Source organism: Cydia strobilella, chromosome 15, assembly GCF_947568885.1.
Source record: "Cydia strobilella chromosome 15, ilCydStro3.1, whole genome shotgun sequence".
NCBI classification, from domain to species: Eukaryota; Metazoa; Arthropoda; class Insecta; order Lepidoptera; family Tortricidae; genus Cydia; species Cydia strobilella.
Genome location: NC_086055.1, coordinates 6,600,821 through 6,625,472, shown reverse-complemented (window position 1 = coordinate 6,625,472; position 24,652 = coordinate 6,600,821). Strand labels below are relative to the sequence as shown.

At 37.8% G+C, this 24,652-nt stretch overlaps 2 protein-coding genes across 2 annotated transcripts in view; both read right to left on the bottom strand.

Annotated features, from left to right (window-relative positions):
• Nucleotides 1-24,652, bottom strand: part of LOC134747931 (uncharacterized) — a 290,299-nt gene that overhangs the window by 217,309 nt on the left and 48,338 nt on the right. The gene's annotated exons all lie outside the window — the stretch shown is intronic.
• Nucleotides 15,316-16,095, bottom strand: LOC134747930 (uncharacterized). Its single transcript, XM_063682608.1, has one exon. The coding sequence runs from the start codon at nt 16,057-16,059 to the stop codon at nt 15,316-15,318; it is 744 nt and encodes a 247-aa protein (XP_063538678.1). The 5' UTR covers nt 16,060-16,095.

Sequence of the window (24,652 nt, the reverse complement as noted above, 5' to 3'; positions counted from 1 at the left end):
TTCATAAAGTCGCCATATACTCTGGGCCACGGCGTATATCTTGACTCGGAAACATATTTTCCTACAAATCGAGTCGCTTCCGATTACAAAAATTAAAAAAATGGCCCGAATCGGTATATGGATTTGTTTAGTCGTTAATCATAACAATAGGTTATTTTACTTTAGAGTAAAAATGAGTCAAAATGTTCAAACTATTTGTTGCTATGTATTTAGCATAGCCTCGTAAGTCCCCGAGCACTTGTACAAGTATAAATTAAATTCGAATTTTGAAATCTTATAAAAATAAAAGTTCCAAATTCAAAAGAGCAAAACTTGCCCTTGGAAAATAGAGAAACGTATCCAGTGACGTTACAAAATACATACTATGATGAATCCACCTCCTTCACTGAAAGTTCAAATATGCTTGTTCTTGTGTTTCCATATATTATTGAACCTACATATAATTTCATGACTAGTGTAAACCAATTTAATTTATATATAATAAACTAGTCTTTTGAGTTGTTAAACATTCATTTATATACTACAAAGATTTACGATACAATCGTGCAGCTTTATTGCACGTTCCATTCAACTTAACTTAGCAATTCCTTAAATTACTACTACTACTAGTAACTATTAGGTACTAGTACTTACTAATATTGTATATGATCATCGCAATCCTTTTTGAATATCAAAGTCCGTTTGAATCATTAGATTCATTAGGCATGTAGCAAGTTAATATCGGTAGCAGTTGTTTGCTCAAAATATGAACATTGCATGAATTGCATCGGACTGCGGTGCGCTCTAATTCGGCCGCTCTGTAATTAACAGGATATGGGACTATCAATTCTCAATATTAACGTAGTCCTCATTTTCCTCTCTGATTATGAAAAATATTTTTAGACAATTTGATGTATTTTAATCATAGCTATGGCCGATCTTTTGGTTTTTTTTTCGATTTTTGCTTTAGTATAAGAGTTATTTAGTATAAGAGTTACGCAGCGTACTACGTAGGCGAACAACACGCGAACGCGAAGCGAAGCCATCCGGCGCGGGGTGAATCAATCCTTTGATACCTATAGAAGTGTCCTACGTGGGCGATTTCGTTGCGAACGAGAGCGCCGCGCCGTGGGCCCGCCGCTGCGTTAGGTTAGAAGCTTTTATAAATTTGTATGAAACCTGTTTTTCGCTCCTATCTCTTATTTCATGTTAACAATTTTTGTTTTGTACAATAAAGTGATTTACTACTACTACTATAATAATTAAAAGTCGAAATAATCTAACGGTCGGTGTGATTAAAATACATCAAATTGTGTAAAAATATTTTCAATTGGCGACCGGTCTGGCCTAGTGGGTAGTGACCCTGCCTGTGAAACCGATGGTCCTGGGTTCGAATCCCGGTAAGGGCATTTATTTGTGTGATGAGCACAGATATTTGTTTCTAAGTCAAGGGTTTTTTTATGTATTTAAGTATTTATATATTATATATATCGTTGTCTGAGTACCCATAACACAAGCCTCCTTGGGCTTACCGTGGGACTTAGTCAATCTGTGTAAGAATGTCCTATAATATTTATTATTTATTTATTTATTATTATTATAATAATGCTAATATCCAGAGAGGAAAATGGGGAATACGTTTGTATGGACAACTGCCTGGTTTCGAGGCGGCCGTCCCCTTTCGTCATAAATGCAGCTGATTTAATTCTACTCAAGCGAAAATGAATTCAAAGTTATACGTCGAAATCGAAAATAACACTTGACGACGATAATTGTCCCGGCTGCTGTTGCTGTATCGTAAATTAAAGAGGAAAAAATATAAATTATTTAAGGAAAGATTAAATGAAAGAAGATTAAAGCGAGCGCTTTATTGCAAAAAACTGAAGCAACTAACGTGATACTTTCAGTTTCGAGATTAAAAAGCGAGGCGACAATTTAACGATTAAAAATAGTTGCCTCGGAACAAAGTTGGAGAATAATGATTTCGGAGCAATCCTAAATAATGAAACGATGAGACCGGCTTTTGCCGAGTTAATCTAATAAAGGCGCTTGCGTACTAGCGCTGTTATTGTTTGTGGGACCTTTATTGCGGACTGAAGGCTGAAGTGAACTGCCGGTGCCGTGCCGCCGAGCTTCTGTTGATTGTTTCGTTTTTTGCTACAAAGTTTGTAGTAGATAGTTGAGAATAATGAGGATAACTGACAAGGTACTAAAGATAAAGATGTCTAATAAAATCATTATTTTACACATTGTGGGAGTTTCTTATAAGAATGATAATCTAATAAGTATATTTGTATAATTATGTCAATAATAGAAATTAACGTAGGTACTATGCAAAAAAATAAATAGAGCAGTAAGAGAAAAACTAATGTAGTAAGATACGCACATGAAACGTTATAATAAATACATAAGTACTTACCTATGTAATTTAATATTGTTTTTAAAACCCAAGAGGACGGTTTGCGTGAGAAAATATTTATAAGATTCTTAGAAAACGCAGCGAGGAAACTTTTATGATTTGCTATTAAATTTTTTCTATTTATTGAACTTACATTCACGGCTCATAAGAACCTAAGCATCTACAAATTCGCTGCATATTTAGTAAACCGCGAAGAAGATTTCAAATATTCCGTCCAAAATATTTATTTCGAGTTCAAAACGGAGCATCAAATCCGACCCGATAGCCATTTAATAGTGTGTGAGATGATTTACAATGTCATCAGCATACTGAAGCGCTCAGAATACATTTTCGCGCCTTCGCGGAGATTGCGGCGGGGCGCGCCGCCGGGGGCGGGAGCTATCGATCCGCCGAGCCGGAGCCTCAGACCTCAGATTCACTTTTACGCCACTTGCACGTCAATTACGGTAATTCTGATAAGAACTGCCAAGTGCCGGTGCACTAATGTAGCTAAAATAAATTTTATGGCGTTTTATCGATCTGAGGCGTGTTTGCTAAAAGTATTTAAGCGTTTATTTTATTAAATTTTGTTTTATTGGCGTCTGTTCTGTAGGTAAGAATGCTGTTTCTCTGTCATTTATTTTTTAGAGTTTTGAATGATTCACGGTTAGTTTCACTAGACTTATATTGACCGGGATTAATATCGGGAGCTCACAAATAATACAAAAGTAATCACGGTCTATATCCCGGTCAATATAAGTCATTTATTTATTTTTTATTTATTTAGGTAAACAAACAGCCACTACAAATAATACTTACCATTTTTAGCTTTCAAAAGACTATCTAATGTTATGCCCGTAAAAAACATCCAAACCTTAAAATAATATCTCGGTGATTTTAAAAATTTTAAAACGAAGAAAATGAGCGAGCCCTTGTTGTTCTAATATTATAGGTAACTACCTACTGGCACTACTGCATGTATTATTGTATAATCTGCATCTTTTCAAATGACTTTTTGGTCTAAGACGGTAATCTGCTAAACAAAAACCATTGTTCCTTTTTCGTGAGCGGTCGCCCATTGTATATCATTGTCTCCGACAATTGCACGTGCCGTAGCACGCGCTTAGACTCCATGGTACACAATGGGCGACCGCTCGCAAAAAAAAACAATGGCTTTTCTTTAACAGATTACCGTCTTAGACAAAAAATTGATTTGAGAAGATGCAGACTATAACTAAATATATAAAAAAACCGGCCAATTGCGAGTCGGACTCGCGCACCGAGGGTTCCGTACTTTTTAGTATTTGTTGTTATAGCGGCAACAGAAATACGTCATCTGTGAAAATTTCAACTGTCTAGCTATCACGGTTCATGAGATACAGCCTGGTGACAGACAGACAGACGGACAGACGGACAGCGGAGTCTTAGTAATAGGGTCCCGTTTTTACCCTTTGGGTACGGAACCCTAAAAAAAGAAAAGAGAGTGTTTAATATGTAACGAGTTCAGATTTTTGTTTGCTCTTAAAAAGGATTCATATCATCACCCGTATTTTACTTATGCAAAAACAAAAAGAAAATTCTGTCTCCATTGTTGTCCGCCTGGCAACGAGAAAAGCTTTCACGCGCAAAGTTATTAAGCTATGGAGATAAGGTTCAAATTCGCCTGTATAGTGACCTGTGAAGTACCTGTAACTATAGTGCTAATTGGATGAGAATTAGCCCGCTCCCGCTGGTACGGCTAACTGACTTAACGTCCAGAAGATTCGCATTCCGATAATCTAATGTTAAATATATACCTATGGGATTTTTTCTGGAGTTCGCAATATCTGTCGGGCATGGGTTGGGTATATACATATTTATGAGTGTATATATTTATTATTTATCAAATATAAGTGCCCACTTTTCTACAGCATTGTTCTCAATTACATCCTGGTACAGCATGTAAATTCCACTAACGAAGAACTTACACGTAGCGCTTTCGTTAGGTAATATTAATTATTTACGTCGTGTCCAGATAACCGTTAGCGATATGTATACAGTGTGAGAATCCAATACGGGTAATAAATTAAACTAGATATAGGATTTATTTATGTGTATTCTGCCTGTCCTAACCTACGGTGCCCAAACATGGTCGGACATCTAGAGTCAGAAGTCCAAATTGAAGGTTTGCCAGCGAGCAATGGAGCGCAGTATTCTAGGTGTCACAAGGACGGATTGCATCCGAAACACTACATTGCGCTCCAAAACAGGCATAGCTGACGTGGGGGAGAAGACCGCTAGGCTGAAGTGGAACTGGGCGGGTCACGTCTGCCGCATGCATCCGGATAGGTGGGCTAGTATAGCCACCAAGTGGATGCCGCAAAAGAAGCGCGGACGTGGCAGGCCCAGACGGAGATGGCGGGACGACTTAGACACCTTCATCACTTCATCAGTAACTGGCCGGAAAAAGCACAACAGCGGGAGTTGTGGAGATCAAGGGGAGAGGCCTGTGCCCAGCAGTGGGACACTTCAAAGGGCTATTAATAATAATAGGATTTATTCATGTAATCATTAATTAAGAAGTTTTTTTTAAGTTACACTTAGTTATGACCCCGTAATTCACCGTCTCCGCTGGTTCGGCCATGTTTTGAGAATGGAGGAGGATCGCGGCGTTAAAAGGGCGTACTTGGTTTTCATGTCTGTCAAAATCTTCAACCATTTGCCAAATGACTTAAAATCCTTGGATTGTCAAGGTTTTAAAACCAAATTATTTAAGTGGTGTTTACAAAAAATGTTCTACTCGGTTAATGAACACTTTGTATCCACCAACGCCTAATAACTGTTATAATATTTTATTATTATTATTACTTTTTAGGTACTGTATTAGCTTGACATAAAATTGTTATGAAAATTATGTGTTGGCACTTTTCTGTATGCATGACATTGACCTGTTATTATTATTCTCTATATTTATTCATTTTCTTATGTTAGGTTTTTTATAATATGGATATAAAAGTAAAATATAAAAACAATTACAAAACAATACAAAATACATATAAACAAATTTTATAATCAAACCTAACCTAGGGTGCCGCCAGCAGCGGGGCAGGGCCCAAGCTGCCGGTGGTCAGGGCCGCAGAGAGAGGAACCGGCGGACTATCCGCGCCGTGTCCAAGATCACCGCCTTCTGCATCTGACCCCTGACACCTCTCAAGGTGTTGGTCGAGACTCTTCGCTATGAGACCGTTCGCTGAAACGACTATCGGGACAATGATCGTCGAATCAACATCCCACATGGCGGTTATCTCGTGAGCCAAGTCTAGGTACTTACTGGACTTGTCCTTCTCGGCTTTCACGAGATTCTCATCATGGGGGATGGTGATGTCGACGAGCACGGCTCGGCGCTGCGATCGATCTATTATCACAATGTCAGGCTTATTGGCTACAATAGTCCTGTCAGTGATGATAGATCGATCCCAATAGAGCGTGGCACGACCATTCTCGAGAACTGGCACAGGTAAATACTTGTAGTACGGTACTTCGCGGTCCACAAGGTCATATAGAAGAGCAAGCTGCTGGTGAATAATCTTATTATTATCTTATTCTCTATTATTATTACTAATACTTATTTTTTTTTCTGACATTTTTATACTTTTATTTTAATTTTATAGGTTTTAATGACATGCACATTGAGAGTCAAAGAGTATTGTACGCCAAATTCAGGCTGATTGTGATGTAACCAAATACTAACCCTACCACCATTTATAACCACTCACATTCAAACAATAAAAATTTGTATTTGTATTTGTATTTGGGACGCCAGGTGGGGCGGAGGCCGATCGGACGTCCCAGGTATCGCTGGGGCGATGCTGTTGGAGTAGATTTGAGCGCTCTCCATGCCGATAACTGGCGGGAGATGGCACAGGATTGAGACGACTGGCGTATACTCGTGTCGGAGGCCAAGACTCATTTTGGGTCGCTGCGCCATTAAGTAAGTAAGTAAGTATGACCCCGTAATTAATTTTTGAAAATTCACCGAGTAGCAATATACTGCAAACGTTACTAAATATAACATGACATGACATTACGAGATACGAGCTTTTTAAACAACAAGCGTTGACAGATACTTTAAAAAGCTCGTATCTTGTAACTTGTGTATTGCTTTGCCGGCCGAATTATTTTGTATGGTTAATATTTTCATTGTATTTCTAAGCAAAATTTATCTCATTATACTTCTTATAGATCCTATGCCAACCACCGTTTAAATATTGGATTTACACACTGTATGTACAGTATATGCCAGTCAGATGTGGTTACCTATCCACAGACGCAGCTATCCCCCCCGCATTGGCAGATTTGTCCACCACACGGGACAGCCACATTTGTAAATATCCTTACTAATTCTCCTAGGTTTTCTGCACTTTTAACACTTATTTTATTGCATGTTTTGCGATTCCAAAAGTCACAACGTTAAAAGAGGCCGATATAAATCTCTTCGGTCTGAGTCTTTTATGTAAATGCATTAATTCGTTGGTAATGCTACCGTTTATATTTTCCATCTATAATTTAACTGTCTGTCTGTTGATCCGCTATTAGTGACTGACGTGTATTGATGAGTCCGTTCCGGCTATTTTTAATATCAGTGGCATTATTATAGGTGTAGTAGTTGTTTGTAATGAAAGGTCATGTTGTTTTTATTTAAGTACATATTTTGGCGCTATTTTTTTATATTAAGTCGTCTACCTTGCCCGTACAAACGCGAATTTTCTGAAGATTTCCAGGTATAGAAGTTTTTTCACATTAATGGTTGTAAAAAATGCTCAGTAAAATAATCAGCGACTTGACACGTTGAAAGATGCAGATAATATACGAAATAAAATGCGTTTGTACAGGATCGCTCATGAAATGTCCCTGTACTATGGACGGTATAGAAAGGACGACAATCTCTTATAGCAGAACTGTTGCAAAAGTGACCAACTTTCAGCTGTAAATAATAGTTCCTAATCTCTCCGGTGGCGCTAGGTAGGCTCTGGGACCAAAGAGTATTGTAATATATAGGAAACTCTGACATGAATCATAGAGGTATAATAATGTAGAGATGAAATGGGGGAGCGGCAAGAAATAACCCGACCAAATTACGTAGGTTGTTTTTGGGATGTTGTCAGGAATGTTAAAATGTGTTTTTAATTTTGTCACATTGCGTATGTTCTGTTTCTGTCCCTCGCGGTCGCACGGGCGCACATCAAATAAAATACTAGGTGTATGGTCTAGGTACATCGGTGTATGGTGGCGCCGCCTATTTACTGTTATTGATGGACACTTTTCATATATGTATAGAGTACATATACCACCAGTTTGGCACAGACATAATTATAGGGTACGCTAGCCATAGTATTATTTATTAACGCCAATATTATGCTTAAGTGTCCGTCTGTTGATCCGGTATCACGGACTGACGTGTATTAATGAATCCACGCCGCCGATTATAAATATCGGTAGAACGGCGATAAAATATATCGACGATTTGACGCCGATAACGGTGACTGGCGAAAATTGTTTTAACGTCGTGTTTGTCAACCACGCCGGATGGTTGAGTTTTTTTGACGTAACTTTATACAGTGTAAAAGTGTAAAAAAATTAAATTAGGTACGAGTTAAATTCTGTAAAAGACCATTATCAGATTATTTGTTTGTGAGTTTCCGAAGCAAAATACAGAACATTTGTTATCTAAGCAAAATAAATAATTTTCTTTTCATTTCATTATTTTATTTACCCCCGTTATTTTATTAGATTATACCTAACTAGCGATCCGCCCCGGCTTCGCACGGGTTACACAAAACCTAAACAAATTATAGGTACACCTAAACCTTCCTCAAGAATCACTCTATTGATAGGTGAAAACCGCATGAAAATCCTTTCAGTAGTTTTTTATCGTGAACATACATACATACATACAAACAGACAGACGCGCGGTTTATCTCACGCGGTGAAATGTGCTAAAGTCCGTCTAAGCTAACTTGCACCGACTTGAATAGTACAAAGTGAGTGTTATTATAAACGGCACATTTTCATAAGAAAAATGTTATTAATAGTGACATTGTCACACTTTGTCATTGCAAATGCCATGCAGAGTTAGGTTGGTCTGATTCTAGAGCGACTGAGACGTACGAGTATTACGAATAGTAGTTTATTATAGTTTCAAATCGTTTGTCGAGCGATGCTCTCGATAGCGATGCCTCATGGAACCACCCAGGGCTGTCTCGAACAGACGGCAAACGACCCGACGGGCTGACACTGGTTCCCTGGCAGAGAGGGCGGTGTCGTATATGGGATGCAACCTGTGTGAGTACATTTGCTGCATCCCATGTAGGATACACTGCTAAGACGGCAGGCTCAGCGGCTGAGCCTGCCGCCAAAAACAAGCGCCTGAAATACTCTGATTCCTTGGCAGCCACCTACGACTTCGTGCCCGTCGCCGTCGAGACAGCCGGGCCCTGGGGGCGGGAGGCGCGTGAGCTCTTCCGAGAGCTTGGCAAGCGCCTCAGTGAGAAAGGGAATGACCCCGTTCTGAGTCATGGCTTGATCAACAGGTCTCCATCGCCATACAGCGGGAGACCTTTGGACCCGGCATGGCTCAGAACGGGTTTTAGTTTCTTAAGGTAGTTAGTACAATTGTTATGTATTTGTTGCATATATTAATTGTGGTTGATTTGTTGAAAATAAATATATTATGTTTGATATAAGTAATACCGACATTTCTAAAACTAAAGTCACATTCACATCACATCTAACGCGACCAACACTAACAACAATATGCATTAAAACATACATCTCAATTCACACATCGTGTGAATGAATGAACGTCTAATAACTGTATTCATGTTATTATTTATATAACATCAGAATATGAACGCTTTAAAATTTTCTGTATTTTTTTTATTTGCAATCAAGAACTCAGCGCGGCGTAAGCAAGCATCAATCAGAGTTCCAAGGGATTTATTCTTAAATAAGCATTTTACATAATTATCAACATTGTACCTACTGCAAATACGCTCTGAAACCATCATCATCATTTTATGGAATTTTTGTACAAATGAATAATTACAAACTCGTTTGTTTTGCTTCCTATACTTATAATTTCTGTGATTTTTTGTTTATATTAGTGTAGTCATGTTTCAGTAACAATAGGTTTTTTTAATAAATAAAAAAAGAAATTCTAAGTTAAAGTGGACATAATATTTTTTGCTACTTTACGCGTCATAAGTCAAATTAAGTTCACTCTACTGGAAATGTTACTTGATATTGAATTGATATTTATACTTATAGAATTTTACTTTCTGAATACGGTATCTGTATTGAATAAAGAAATCAAGTGTCAGAATTACAAGACGCAGGCGCAGCTCAGGCATTTCATGACGGTTTATTATACGCCTCCTTTTTCTCTTTGATCGCGGGACTCGTCTCTTGGCAATCTTTCCCTTTTGTTGCCAGCGCTAAGAACAGTAAAAACCCACTAGATAGGTACGAATAAAAATTCTCAAGGGATCATCTTAATAGAAAAACCATTGAAGAAAAGAAAACTGTAAGCTAGTTAGTTAGCTACCTTACCTTAGTTTAGTTAAGTTACCTTATGGTAATGTCATTCATCTTGTCACGCGTATTGAAAAGATCAACGCGATTAGGCATTTAGGTACTATACTTACCTATATACTTATTTTTTATTTAATATTTTAAATGTGTGTGAAATTAAATTCTTCACAGTAAAAGTCGCTAAAAATGACGTTAAAGATTTTGAAGAAAACAAATTAAATAAGTGTTAAATAGGACTTACAGATCGCCCTAAATTTACACTCTTAACTTAATAAAGGCAAAATTTTTAATTATTAAGCCCGACATATGTCGATATATAGAACTTGTAGATTACCACGTACGAATACACGAAGCAGCATTCTCAATTTCAAATTTAATCAACACCGGAATTTTTCGGGGTAAAAATATACCAGTTCATTAAATTTACCCAATATACGGTCGAAAAACTCGCAAAAATAAAAATCTGTAGATAGAGTGCTTTGTAATTTGAACCTTAATAAAACCTTACATTTACTTATCGAGTTTATTGTAATAAATGAGCTTTATTCTTTATAAAACAGTCGATTTTACAAAATGGCAGGGTGATACGAATTTTATACCGTCCGTGGGTAGAGGACGCGCCGCCGTGAATGTCAAGTAGGCACACATAAGCCGCTATTATTGTGTGTGACACAAATTTGGAAGACGACAATTGGCTTATTTATTATTGGAAACCATATTTACTGAATCCTGGTCTACGCTCCGTGAATAATTCCACGATTCCGGTGCTTTATTGGTTATATTTGTTGTTTTGTAAATACGTACTTTGTTATGTATGTGATCGGTACTTTTGCCATCGGAACATTTTTGTGTTTTAACGGCGCTTTGCGGTTTTTAATAAAACAGAGTAAAGTTTTGTTCTTGATACAACTATTGTTAAGTAAGGTAGGTATTAAAGTCTGTTATGACTTATATTTCATGAAAACATAAGTCTAAACACAAACCATCGTTTTGTCAAAGGTATTAAAATGATAACCAATCAACGATATGGTTACAGTATTTAAGCCTTTTACATCAATATTATTTACGTTTTTAACTAATAATTTTATACCTAAAGTCACACAGACGATGTGGCAACTTTACGATAAATTAAAAAATACAACCAAGTTAGTGGTATTTGTTTTGTTTTGTTTGATAAGCGGAACAGTTGGACGACAGTCGAGTCTCTCAAGTAATTGTACTTTACGAATTCACGAGCCTTCTGGACGCTTTCAGCGGTTATGTGGGGCGGAAACGAAACAACGGAAGTTAAGTTAAGAAAGTGTATTTCTTTAATATTCTATATTCTTGTATCTTTCAATTAAATTGCTGTGCTTGCAGAATATTTGTCAACAGTTTTATTATATAGGTATATCGTTTGATTTATCAAGGTAGATATACAGTACGTAATCAATAATCATAGGTTCTTTTTCATCTTTGTAATAACGACCCTAGCGAAATGTTTAGGTAGCTAATAACGTTCTAATTAGCATTATTTCCAGATGCAATGTTTCATGCACAATAACAGTGAATAAACGCAGAAAAGAACACACATTAATAGATTCCAAGCACCGCATGACATGCGCCCTACAAATGCCTTTATCTAAATTACTTTCCCAGTCCTTGATCTCATAATCCATTTTCAAGAAATATGTAAGTAAGTAAGTAAGTAAATATTCTTTATTGCACCAAAATTATACATTTTACATACATGTAAAACTACAAAGAAATATTTAAAGAAAAAATAGAACCAGGTAACAACAGGCGGTCTTATCGCTAAAAAGCGATCTCTTCCAGACAACCTTTGGGTAGCAGGAAATGTAGAACTCATACAAAAGTCAACAGGTAGTGCAAAGAGCTAAATATGGAGACTATTAAACACAAACACACATACTACAATTACTACTTATACATATAAGTATTAAAACGAAACCTAACACACAAATAAATATACAATACAATATATATATATATATATAATATATATTTATACAAGCATATATACAATATATAAAATGGCAACTTAAGGCAGAGATAGAAAGTATAGTTTTAGCTGATTTTTGAATATGGGGAGAGATTTAGCTAATCTTAATTCTACTGGTAAAGCATTCCACAGCCGAACAGCCCGGAAGGTAAAAGAGCTATTATAAAATTTAGAAGTAGATGAGGGAGAAGCAAGAATATGAGTCTGAGAACATCTGATAGAAGAGAGATACTTGAAACGCTCTTTGAGATAAGGTGGTGTAGCGGGGTTAAAGAGAATGCCATAGAGAAGGGCGAGAACATGAGAATCACGGCGAAGACGAATAGGAAGCCACTTGAGCTGAGAACGGAACTGTGACACATGGTCAAATTTGCGCAGACCAAATATAAACCTTATACCGAGATTCTGGAGGCGCTCGAGCTTATTCAGCTGGTCCTCCGTAAGGTCCAGATAGCAAATGTCGGCATAATCTAATATGGGCAATAAGAGGGATTGAGCTAGCGCAATCTTAGTGGCGTAAGGCAAGAAATTACGGAGTCTGCGGAGTGATGCAGTTGCAGCAAACATTTTCCTGCTAACCTCATTCACCTGAGGTACCCAAGAGAGACTCTGGTCCATCATGACACCGAGATTCTTTACCTGGAGAGAGTAGGGAATCTGAATACCGTCAAACACAATGGCAGGTAGAGAACCTAAATCAATCCGGGCAGTGAGCTTTGAGCTACCTATGACTATAACCTGAGTTTTAGTAGGGTTAACCTTGAGACCGTAACGTTTACTCCAATTTAAAATACTCTCCAAGTCAGTGTTCATGGCGCAGATAGTCTGTGATAGATCGGTAACAGAGCCCTGAGAGTAGATTTGAAGGTCGTCAGCGTAAAGGTGGTAGGAGGACAAAATATTGGAAGTGATAGAGTTTATGAAGATAGAAAAAAGAAGAGGAGACAACACGCCGCCCTGTGGGACACCAGCAAGCGTGTTGCACCACGAAGATCGATAGGAATCCGCCTTTATACGCTGCCGACGCCCTACTAAGTAACTGTGAAACCAGTCAACTACCGCAGGAGATACATTAAGTGAACGCAATATGCCTAACAAGATGTCAAAGTCAACCGTGTTGAAAGCATTACTGAAATCCAGAAGCGATAATACCGTGATCTTACGATTATCCATACCGGCCCGGATATCGTCAGTAATTTTTACAAGAGCAGTAGTTGTGCTGTGGCCTGTACGGAATCCGGATTGGTATGGGTTCATGAGCGCGTGTCTGTTCAAAAAAGAAGTAAGTTGCTGATGTACTAGACGCTCTAGAACTTTAGAGAGGAAAGGAAGAATGGAAATAGGACGGTAGTCTGAGAAGGCGGAAGGACTGGATTTTTTAGGCAAAGGAATGACGTCGGCATCTTTCCAAAGCGACGGGAAAACATTAGAAGAAATGGAGCTATTGAGGATACAGGTGATAATAGGAGCTATGAGGTCAATGAGGGGAAGGATCATGTTTCGGCTCAGATTATCGACTCCAACGGCATTAGACGAGATGGCTATTACGTTCTTCTTAACGTCACTGTCAGTAAATTGAGCAAGAGAGAAAGGGGGATAGTCAGGAGTTGGGATATTTGAAAGAAAGTTAAGGGTGTCCAACTTAACTGACCCAGAAAAAGTGGCAGAAGAAGAAAAATGCAGGTTAAGCTGGTCGAGGTCAACGCTATCACTGATTGAGTTTTGAGGTTGCTTCCCAACTCCAAGTGACTTTAAGAACTTCCAAACTTTGGCGGGGTTCCCATTTTCTACGGAATTGTGAATGTGTCGCCTCTGAGCATCTCGGCACATTGTACTGCAACGATTCCGTAAAGCATGGTACTTAGCCTTATTTTTGTCTGTAGGGTATCCCCTGAATCTAGATTTAGCCAAATTCTTTTTTGCTATTAGTAACCTAATGTCCTCAGTAAGCCAGGGAGCAGGAAGGTGCTTAATTTTTACCGGGCGTATAGGGGCGTGAACATCGTAGAGATGAGTTAGAGCAGAGTTAAAGAGCGATACCTTCTCATCTACTGAAGCAGCCTCCAACACCCCACTCCAGTCGAACTTCGAGGCATCCTCACGAAGCTTTTCAACACACATCCGACTAAAATTGCGCTGAAAGAGTATTTTAGGTTTGGCCTTAGGGGGACGGATTTTATAAGACAAAAAGAGCAGATGATGATATGAAAAGGCGTCCGCAGAGAATTAGTCATACCTTGCAACATGATCTACAGAAGAGACAAAGGTAAGGTCGAGAAGCGACGGAGAACAGTTAGGAAAAAAATGTGTGGGACCGGAAGGCAGAATGAACATATTGCAGGCTTCAGCAAGGGATTTAAGAGACTTGGAGCGAGAGTCATTTTTTAGAATACATGTATTAAAATCCCCCATAATAATATGATGGGTATATGATGGCATTAAATCCTCAAGAAGCTTTTCAAAAGACGCAAAGTAATTAACTTGAAGGGAGGGAGAATAAAAAACACCTAAAAGAACTTTAGAGTGAGATAGGCTCAACTCTAGAAATAAATACTCCGCGGTGACAGAAGGGGATTGAGCAGACATACTTAAAATGGAATACGGGATATGGGATCGGAGATAAATAGCAACACCCCCACCTCCTCTGCCAGAGCGATCATTACGGATTAAACAAAAACCGGGCAGCGAATAAGAGGTAGACGAGAGGCAAGGCTTGAGCCAAGACTCGGAGATCAAAATGGCGTCAATACGACTTAGTTCAAAAGTTAATAAAAAATCATTAAAGTGGGCGGGAATACTTTGGGCATTTATATGCACGACATTAAAGTTTTTGGGAACGTCAGAAAGTTGTTGGTCAAGTAAGTCATGAAGAGAGGGAGGGAGGCTATGAAAGCTATCATCACAATCAGAGGAAGCAGAAACAAAGTCACTATTTTCGCTAGAATCGTTAAAGTTTGCCATTTATGGATAAATATATATAAAAATAAATAAGTATTATAAAATAATAAATATAAAAATAACTAAGACTAACAAATTCACTAAAATTATTTCCAACGACCCGCCAGCAGTAACTGAATATTATATGATACAAATTTTAAAGTAACAACAAAACGCAATTTAGTAAGTGGCAACACTGATACATGTCAAGTGTCACTTGTGACATTTATCACTACTGTCAGTGCCAAGCGAACAAGAAATTTATAACGATAGGTGAAATATTAACCGACAGAAGTGTAAAGTTGTAAAAAATAATAACGTAAGAAGAGGGTAAAAGAGAAATTCGCACAAGATATTACACGGCCAAAAACAAGAGTCAAATTGAAATGTAGAAACAGGAAACTTACTCGACAACTAATAACACTATTCCTCAAACACGGGGCTTAATAGCTCCCTGACGCTTCACCCTTTTGTCTGGCTTGTTAGCAGCCGGGCCTGGTACCGCCGCTGTACTAACGGCGGGTTGGGACTCCGGCGCCGGCTTGATGGAGTCGAGATCAGCGAGTGACGACACGCAGCGGCGTTCCCCTTCCTTAACTTGAACGTAGACACTGCCGTCCCGCGTAAAACAGTTACGAACACCGAGACGTTCACGGGCAGCCATGAAGACGTCGTGCCGGGGTTTAGTCAAAAACTCCGACACAATCACGCCCGTTCCTTTCAAGGCGGTTTTGCTATACCACACATCGTTGCGATTAGAAATGTCGCGAAACTTCACTAACACGCATCTGGTCTGGTTTTTACGAGGACGCCCCATACGGTGACTCCGGGATATGTCATCAGTTGTGAGCTCGCTCTTCAAATGGGTCCTCAGCAATCCCACGACTCTTGCCGAAGTATCCTCACCATCTTCCTCAGCAACGCCATGAAAGAGGAGAATCTTGCGCCTCGACCGCATCTCCAGGCTGTCAACTTGATGGCTGAGGAACTCCACTTGTTGCTGAAGTGTCTCCAAGGCTTTAATTATAAATGATCGGAAAGCCTCAAACTGCGCAGCAACAGAAGAGACGGTGGGACTCCCCGGAGTAGCCATATCTATTTGTGCCTGGAACTCCGCCATCCTTGTGTTGAAGCTCACAGACATCTCCTCCACGGACTGCTTGATGGACTTCATTGTCAGTTTAAAGTGCAGTGAAAGTGACTTAACACAGTAAACAGTGTCAACCTTATTAAAAGTGAAATTAGCAAAGAGAACTGCTGGTAGGTAAAAAGTATCAACTAAACATTAATTTAATTTTGATTTAAGGCCAAAATATTTACTTTTTAATAATTTAAATAAAAGTTTTATCAGCTGATGTGTACTCGTGTTTCTATGCCTACCCTCCATATAACCTACCCCCCAATATGAGTTTTATTAAATACAAAGTAGGGTCTCTTTTCGAATAATATAGTTGGTAGGAAAAGATACGAGATTTAAACAACACTCGGCATTCCTCTTACCGCAGAATCTGACAAGGGTCTTCAGTTTTTCATTCCCAGTGTCCCAGCTCAAATGTAGCTCAAATGCTAGCCAAATACTCAAGGGGTTAAATCAAATTGGGATTTACATATCGATATTGCGATTAATCATGAGTTTAGAAGCTGTGAATATAAGATAAAACGAATGATTAAAATAAGTTACTCGATGAGAAGTGAGTTCGTGGTAATATTTTTTTTTATTAACCGACTTCAAGATTTCAAAAGGAGGTTATCAATTCGGTTGGGTTTTTTTTTTTAATGTTTGTTACTCCAAAACTCCGTCATTTCTGGACCGATTTTGAAAATTCTTTTTTTGATTGTAAGTATATACATACAGATTGGTCCCGTTTTTGTCAAAACGCAGTTCTGATGATGGGATCCATGAGGAATCGAGGGAACTCCTCAAATGTTAAAGGCTTACATATAGTGATTTTAGTATTTTCATCAACAAATCAAGCACTTACATTTAAAAAAGTGACATTTGATGAAGTGGAACTGCTGATGATGATCAGAACGGAACTCTTCAATGACGCATAGTTCACGTTTGGCGATTTGTCCTCTTCGTTATGTTTGTTAAGCAAGTTAGGTTTTCAAGAAACATTTTTGTCAAGCTCGAGTTCTGATGATGGGATCCATGAGGAATCGAGGGAACTCCTCAAATGTGAAAGGCATACATATAGTGATGTTTGTATTTTTATCAACAAATCCAGCATTTCCATTTTAAAAAGTGACATTTGATGAAGTGGAACTGCTGATGATGATCAGAATGGAACTCTTTAATGACGCATAGTTTACGTTTAGCGATTTGTCCTCTTCGTTATGTTTGTTAAGCAACTTAAGTTTTTAAGGCATATTTTTGTCAAGCTCGAGTTCTGATGATGAGACCCATGAGGAACCGAGGGAACTCCTCAAATGTGAAATGCATACATATTGTGATTTTTATATTTTCATCAACAAATCCAGCATTTACATTTAAAAAAGTGACATTTGATTAAGTGGAACTGCTGATGATGATCAGAATGGAACTCTTCAATGACACATAGTTCACGTTTGGCGATTTGTTCTCTTCCTTATGGACCCAGACCCAAACTTGGACCCGGACTCGGACCCGGACCCGGGTCTGGACATGGACCCCAACTCGGATCCGGACCCGGATCGAACTCTGACCCAAACTTGGACCGGACAGCCGGACACGGACCCGGACTCGGATCCGGACCCAGGCCCGGACCCGGAAATGCTATTAGAAAAGTGGGTTAGGTTAGGTTAGAACTGTGACCCTTACAGAAACGAAATGCTATCAGAAAAGTAGGTTAGGTTAGGTTAGAACGCATTGCGTGAGCTTCCCCGTAACCCCGCAACCACAGCGGCGAGAGGACACCATGGGGTTTAGTGGGTAGTGGGGCCTCTATACAGCCCTGAGTCCCACATAACCGTCCAGGCCCGGCGGTATGCGTAAAAGCATTCCCCATGTAAAAAAAAAAAAAAAAAAGGTTAGGTTAGAACTGCGACCCTTACAAAAACGAAATGCTACTAGAAAAGTGGGTGGTTTTACCTCCTTTTCTACATTATTAGGCAATATTATAATAATTAGGCAATTAGGTAAAATTAGTCAAAAGATGGATTAGGATAATTACGCAAAATATGCTGTCTATTTCATTTCATTGTCTGGAATCTAAGAGTGCACCATCAACAATAAGTAAACTTTCAGCGGCATCCCCCATTGAAGTCGGTTTTTTTTTCTTAAAAATTATTACTAAGTACTCTGTTCTGTTTTTAATGCTCCTGATAGTACTTACGCATTAAAACTTCGATATATTTTGCAACAGTAAGCATATAAAGTATATAAGCAAAACGTTCTATACAAAAGTAATATTACTACCGGATGTGGCCTGTAATATGAGCAATAAATTAAACTGTAGGCTGTACTTCTCAAACTGACCAACATTTGTACAGCAACTTTGAAACATAACGTGTGTTTTGATTTTTAGTCCGCTTTAAAGTTTATTCTAAGACGCAATGTTTTGCCAATTTTGTTATATTTGACGCGTGACAAGTAACGTCAATTACAATGATGTTAGTGTACATTGAAGGCAATATTTATTTTGTACGAAAAATAGGAAGTCTAAAGCCTCTAAAGGATTTAAAATATTTTAAAAGTAGTTAAATAAAAGTTTGAGGAGTACAATAGGAATACAATAGGTAATATGTGTTGTATATGTTTTAATTATTTGCTCGTGTTACAGGTCACACTATATTATCATATCATCAGATAATTAACGGCTTGGCAATATCAATTATGAGTTTAAATGCTAATACAGGGATATTTATTTAACCGCACATGTTCCGCAAAACAGGTGCATTTAGATTAGCTTCCGCCCAGGAAAAACACTTGTTATTTTTGTTTTGTTGTTAACTTTGAAATTAACATTATATGGAGCAGTGCACATACATGTGTGTGTATACACATACAAACCAGGTGAAAGGAAAAAAGTAAGGTAAATTTAACAAACCGTGTTGATTTTCAGCGACGCCTAGCTATTTACTATGAAAATAAAACTGTAATTACATATTTTTGATTTAAACGACCCAACTAGGGCCCGATTCGAACTTTAAGATAAGTGAAATATTAGGTCTAGAAACGATATAGATTACCTATGTCAATGTCAAAAGTGACGTTTCTTCAAAATATGTATGTAGGCCGTAGGTCACTATTCAATACCTCACCCTAGATTTTATTTAAAAACCAACCCAAAAAGAAAATTCGCTTCACCGTACCACCCAATTTGTCCGGAAACGGCGCCGATGGACATACTAAGTGACTCGCGTCCATTCCATAGGGGTGCGATAGGCTATATGACAGTAATGACGTCATATCCGCCCTATGTCCCCTAAACGTCATGTCAACCGGCCATTTGCGGCGACAATACGACGCGATATTGTTTTTGTTGTGGGCTTAATCAATCGACGGCCGGCAATAGACATGATAGGGCATTTATGGCGGTTACGAGTGGTGAAATATGCATGTAATGTCGTAAAAAAGAGTAAAAACTAACAGTCTTACTTACTTTTTGCTTTATTTTTTGCTACAAGTATATTTCACCACTCGTAACCGCCATAAATGCCCTATCATGTTTATACTTACATAATGTATGTTATTTAACTGTGTACATAATTGCTTTCAACGATCAATTTATAAATTAAACGACTTATGTTATGTGTAATAAATGTATATCATTTATACTTAAACAAGTAAATTACCAAACTAGCCTAGTAAACAAACTTTCTTTAAAGCAACAAATACTTTCACAATAATTAAACAATTCCATAATGGCCAACGAAAGTGCTTAGTTCTATCCGGTGTTCGCTTTCTACCGCTTCCCGCCATTGATCGCGTCTCGCATTTGTCAGTGTAAGTGGCCCTTTGGAGTGTGGTCACATAGTACAGGTAGGGACATTAGTTTGGGGAGCTAAGTGAGCAGGAGAAACACAATGGTTGTCGTGTTATTTGCAGAGGATATGGGCTTGTTAGATGACTATGCGATGAGGCTTATGTTCTTTAGTGTCTGTATTTTTCACTTAGTTATTTTTTTAAATATAGAAAGCAAACGAGCAGACAAATCGCTTGATGGTAAACGTTTTTTTATTCTCAATATATTATGCATGTTAGATAAGTTAAATTTCAATACCTGACATGGAAAAAGCGAAAAGTGAAAGTTAACAAGTATTTATTTATACCAAACTCACGAACGTATAAGTTGATATTTAACCGGAATGATATAAAAAGAATAAAATGTAAAAGAAAGAACACACACGATTGGTGTATATATATGCATTCGATTTAGCCGCTCAGCGTCCGAGCTTATCAAGTTACTCGCGTCGACTTAGTGCGGCGAATAATGTAACGTTTGATACAAAAGCAAATTTCCTCTCCAAATCGCAATTCGCAGGCCCGTTTGATTCGTCGCAACGGTTAAAGATTAGGCGACAAAGCCAGTGTACGAGGAAATTCCGATTTCCGCCAATTGTTAAGGTCCCTTCGAAAATGAAATCACTTGTAAGGTTCGTCGAAACAGAATCACTTTTGCGGCGCTCAAGATCCGATATCCCTTGATGCTACTACAGTCAGCGATTTCGTGCCGATTCTGCCCCGTTTTAGTTACAATATGAGCCAATATGTAGCCGGAGAAGTTGTTCTATATTCATAGGGACCCGTACGATATATTTTTACAAATAGGTCTACCAATGCAACGGTGATAAGTACCTAATAAAGTAGTGGTTTTTAGGGTTCCGTACCTCAAAAGGAAAAAACGGAACCCTTATAGGATCACTCGTGCGTGTGTCTGTCCGTCTGTTACAGCCTATTTTCTCCGAAACTACTGGACCAATTAAGTTGAAATTTGGTACACATACGTAAATTTGTAACCCAAAGACGGACATGTAACGTAAACAAATGAATCTTAAACATGGGACCCACTTTTCGGGGGTTGGTAAATGAGAAAATAAAAAAATAAAGTTGTTAAAACTATATCGTGTTACATATCAAATGAAAGAGCTCGTTATGAGAATCTTAAATATATGTTTTTTGTAATTTTAAAATAAATAATTTAGAAGTTATTTAAGAAAATAGCCAAGAAATGACCATTACTCCCCCCCCCCTAAAATAAAAAAAAAATCCCCCTAAAACCTCTAGTCTAAAATTTTTAAAAAATAATACAAAATAGCTATTTACCTATAGATCACAAGAAAACCTATTAAAATGTGCAGTCAAGCGTGAGTCGGACTTAATTACTTAGGTTTTGATGAGACCCCTACGTATTTTTTAGACACAGACATAAAAAATAGGTACATTGTTAAAAATTGTGTAATGCACGGAACCCTTGGAACGCGAGTCCAATTCGCACTTGGCCGGTTTTTTATATATGGTTAGATTTAGATGGGCTAAGAGAAACATTGGGGCACCAGAAACACTTGTAGGGGCTCCTCATTGCCCCATCATGCAAAATAAACTATGTTTCTCTTACCCCTCATGACGCGGTACGAAGTTCGACGACGGCCTGACACTATAGGTATGTTAGTTTGGAAGCCACATTTACTATATCGAATAATTCATCGAATATAACCCGGATACAAAGGCAGTGGTGATATATAACTTTTCCTTTTCTGTGCCGTAGTTTCCTTACCAAAGCGAAACTTTGTGTTGTTCGGTATTGGGTAAATATTAGTACAGAAATAATAATAATCTTCGATATCAAAGCCTAACAAAGTTTCATAAATATAATTTGATGTTATATAACAATAGTCAATTACTCGAGTTAGTTTTTTTGTGACAATGTTGGGTCTTTACTTATTGTTTATAATAATCAGGCTGCAGGAAATTGGTGGCGCTAAAAATTAGAACTTTACGAGTACTTCAACTTTAGTATAGGTATAAAGAAATAAGATCACCTCTAACACTTGTACGATTTCTAAGTAGCTAAAATTATCTATACCTACATATAATTTAACATTATATCTACATATAATTTAACTCGGCAAATGCATTAAAAATTGTAAGTAAAGTGCAATGATTACAAAATATGAATAGGTAGGTACTTACCTACGTAGAAATTTGAAACTTCAAATACTTTCCTTAAATAATCCTACGTATTGGCGCGACAAAGCTCACAAAGTCTTGAACGCTTTTTAAGCAAAACGACAAGCACTTACAGCTGACGAACTCGCGGAAGATTCCACATTATAAATTGCACGTTCTGTTGGCAGAATGTCAAAATGGCGGAACAATTACGTTGAGTCCATAAGGCTTACACGTCGGCACGACACATTACATGTCGGTTCCACGTCGAGCTGACAAGATGGCTCGTCATTTTATAGGGCTGTCATCAGGAGTTATTCTGTCACGCGCTTCAAGTGTCAAAAGTTTGAAACAATAGATTTGTACTTTGTACCGCGGGTTTTTATTAAAAGGAATTGATCATGGGCCTTTGAGACTGTATCAGGACAAAAAGGCTGAATAAAATGAAACCAAGATGTCAAATAAACTGTCTGCTACCACGTATCTCTTTTACATTTACGTTCGTTTTAGCCTACGTTTAGATTAACTTATTGTGTGTTTTATTGTATGTTTCAATTGTAATGTGTTTTTTTGTGTATATTACCTAAATGACAAACAAATCTGCTATCAAGAACTTGACTTCATGTTTCAAAAAATTGAGAACAGGAGTGGTTATTATTTCATCGTTAAGTAAAATTTTTGCGGTAGTCAATTATTTCATATGCAACGAGTTTTCATTTAGAATTGGCCTTTGAAAGGCAATATGAATATACTAGATATAAGCCGCTAAAAGCGAGTTACACCAGTGGCAAATTTAACTCGCAAAGCGTGCTGGATTAAAGCGAAGTTGGCATTGCACACGCATTCGTAGCTCCGAATTCTATGACAGATTGCATCAAAAGCATATTTCTTTTTCACTCTTTGACGGGATTTTTCTAATTTCGGGAAAAAGTGGACAACTGGCAGGTGTCACACTCAATGGACAGCGAAGAGTATGAAGCGATTTAAAAGAGCAGTAAAAAACAGTTTTATCCCACTGTCAACCAAATATCGCGTAGTATTTTGGGCATTACTATTTTTAGAATTAATACATAGTTTTCTTGAATGCTCTTAATATCTTTATCTACGCACATATTACAAGCCAATATGATGCAAAAGTCACATAAACTACTATTAAAATGCTCAAAGAAAATCATAATTAATCTTTAAAAGAGCACGTACTTACTTAAATGACAAAAATACACGATATAGGGCTTTGGCAAAGTTTCCAAGAAGTGTGCATAATCTGCATAATGGGATTGATTAGCTTAATTTTCCACTCTTTTAATTGCGATACAAGCGAAAGTTGGTGGTTATTTTCACATCCCAAGATATCATTCCTGAACCTGAAAGAGTGGTTAGCAAATGAGACTGTAATTTTTATTAATTTTATTGATAAATATATTCCTCTTGAGCAAATATTTAGAAAACTACATTATGTTTTATTCGCTTGCGGTGCGGTGCTTTGCATACTCTTCGTGATAATAACTCGAATCTTTTCTAAGATTACTTTACACGTACAATGTGTCGTATCGATGAATTCATAACAATAACCTTAACTGTTATAACTTTAACAGGATTGACATTCCTACTAATCCTTCATTGCACAACCTTTTCGCTTTGAGATTTCAAGACAGAGAATTCCGTCAGTGTATGCATACTCCAATCGTGATGTTTAAACTGCTTACCAAGCTCAAGTGAATATCACCCCCACACTAGTGTCTCCCCAGCGTCGGCGTTTAGTCAACTCCATGGCTGACGTCGACGCTCAAAAAACGCTAGTTTAGGGGATCTCTTACAGTTATAGTGGTTAGTCTCCAAGTTTCGTCACTTTCGTCACTCAAATCCATAATAGTATCAGAACAAGAAATCAAAATCAGAATCAGGCTCCTGCATCCTGTAGGTAAGCGGTTGCAACAACACAAAACAGTAACGCATGGCCTTTGGCCACCGCATTTCGAATCACACCGCGACCGCGACTATTCGACCTGGCACAAATTATTCCACCCATTCAATCAATACTCACCGGCCATCCCAGCCAATTATTCGAAATGCCAGCTCATATAGCCAGTAGTCACATAACGTCATGCAATGTCGACGAGTTGATGACATTATCAAATCAAGAGTTTGGCATTTGCAGACCCAGAAAATTTAGACTTTATAGCATTTAAAACCTTCGCGCTTTGAACACATAAAATCACATTTATAATCGGGTTTATTGCGAATTATTTTGTTACCTTTATTTACCTTAATTTAGACTTTGCTTCCGTTATATATTATAACTGTTGCTAGTCTATACATTGAATTATTAGAGGTATATGAGTGTACCCAATAATAGTAGAGTACCTATATATTAAAAGAGAGTGCATAAAGTGCGGTTTTTTTAACGCGGTGAGACTTATTCGCGACAAATAGGTATAAAATAATAAATGTAAGTGAGCGCAATCAAGTCTCATTTTATTAAAATACTTTAAAAAATGCGCGCAACCGTGAAACTTGAAATGAATATAAGCTATTCTTATTGCCATAGGTAAATTATTGGGTATGTAAACAATGGGTACAAATGCGAAAGTAAATTGTGGCATATATTTCGTTTATCTACTGGATATGGAAACATTTTGTTCGCAATCCACAATCCATTCACACTAATAGCAATTCA

Coding starts and splice junctions, on each gene's coding strand:
- LOC134747930 (XM_063682608.1), bottom strand. CDS start 16,059: ATGAAGTCCATCAAGCAGTCCGTGGAGGAGATGTCTGTGAGCTTCAAC.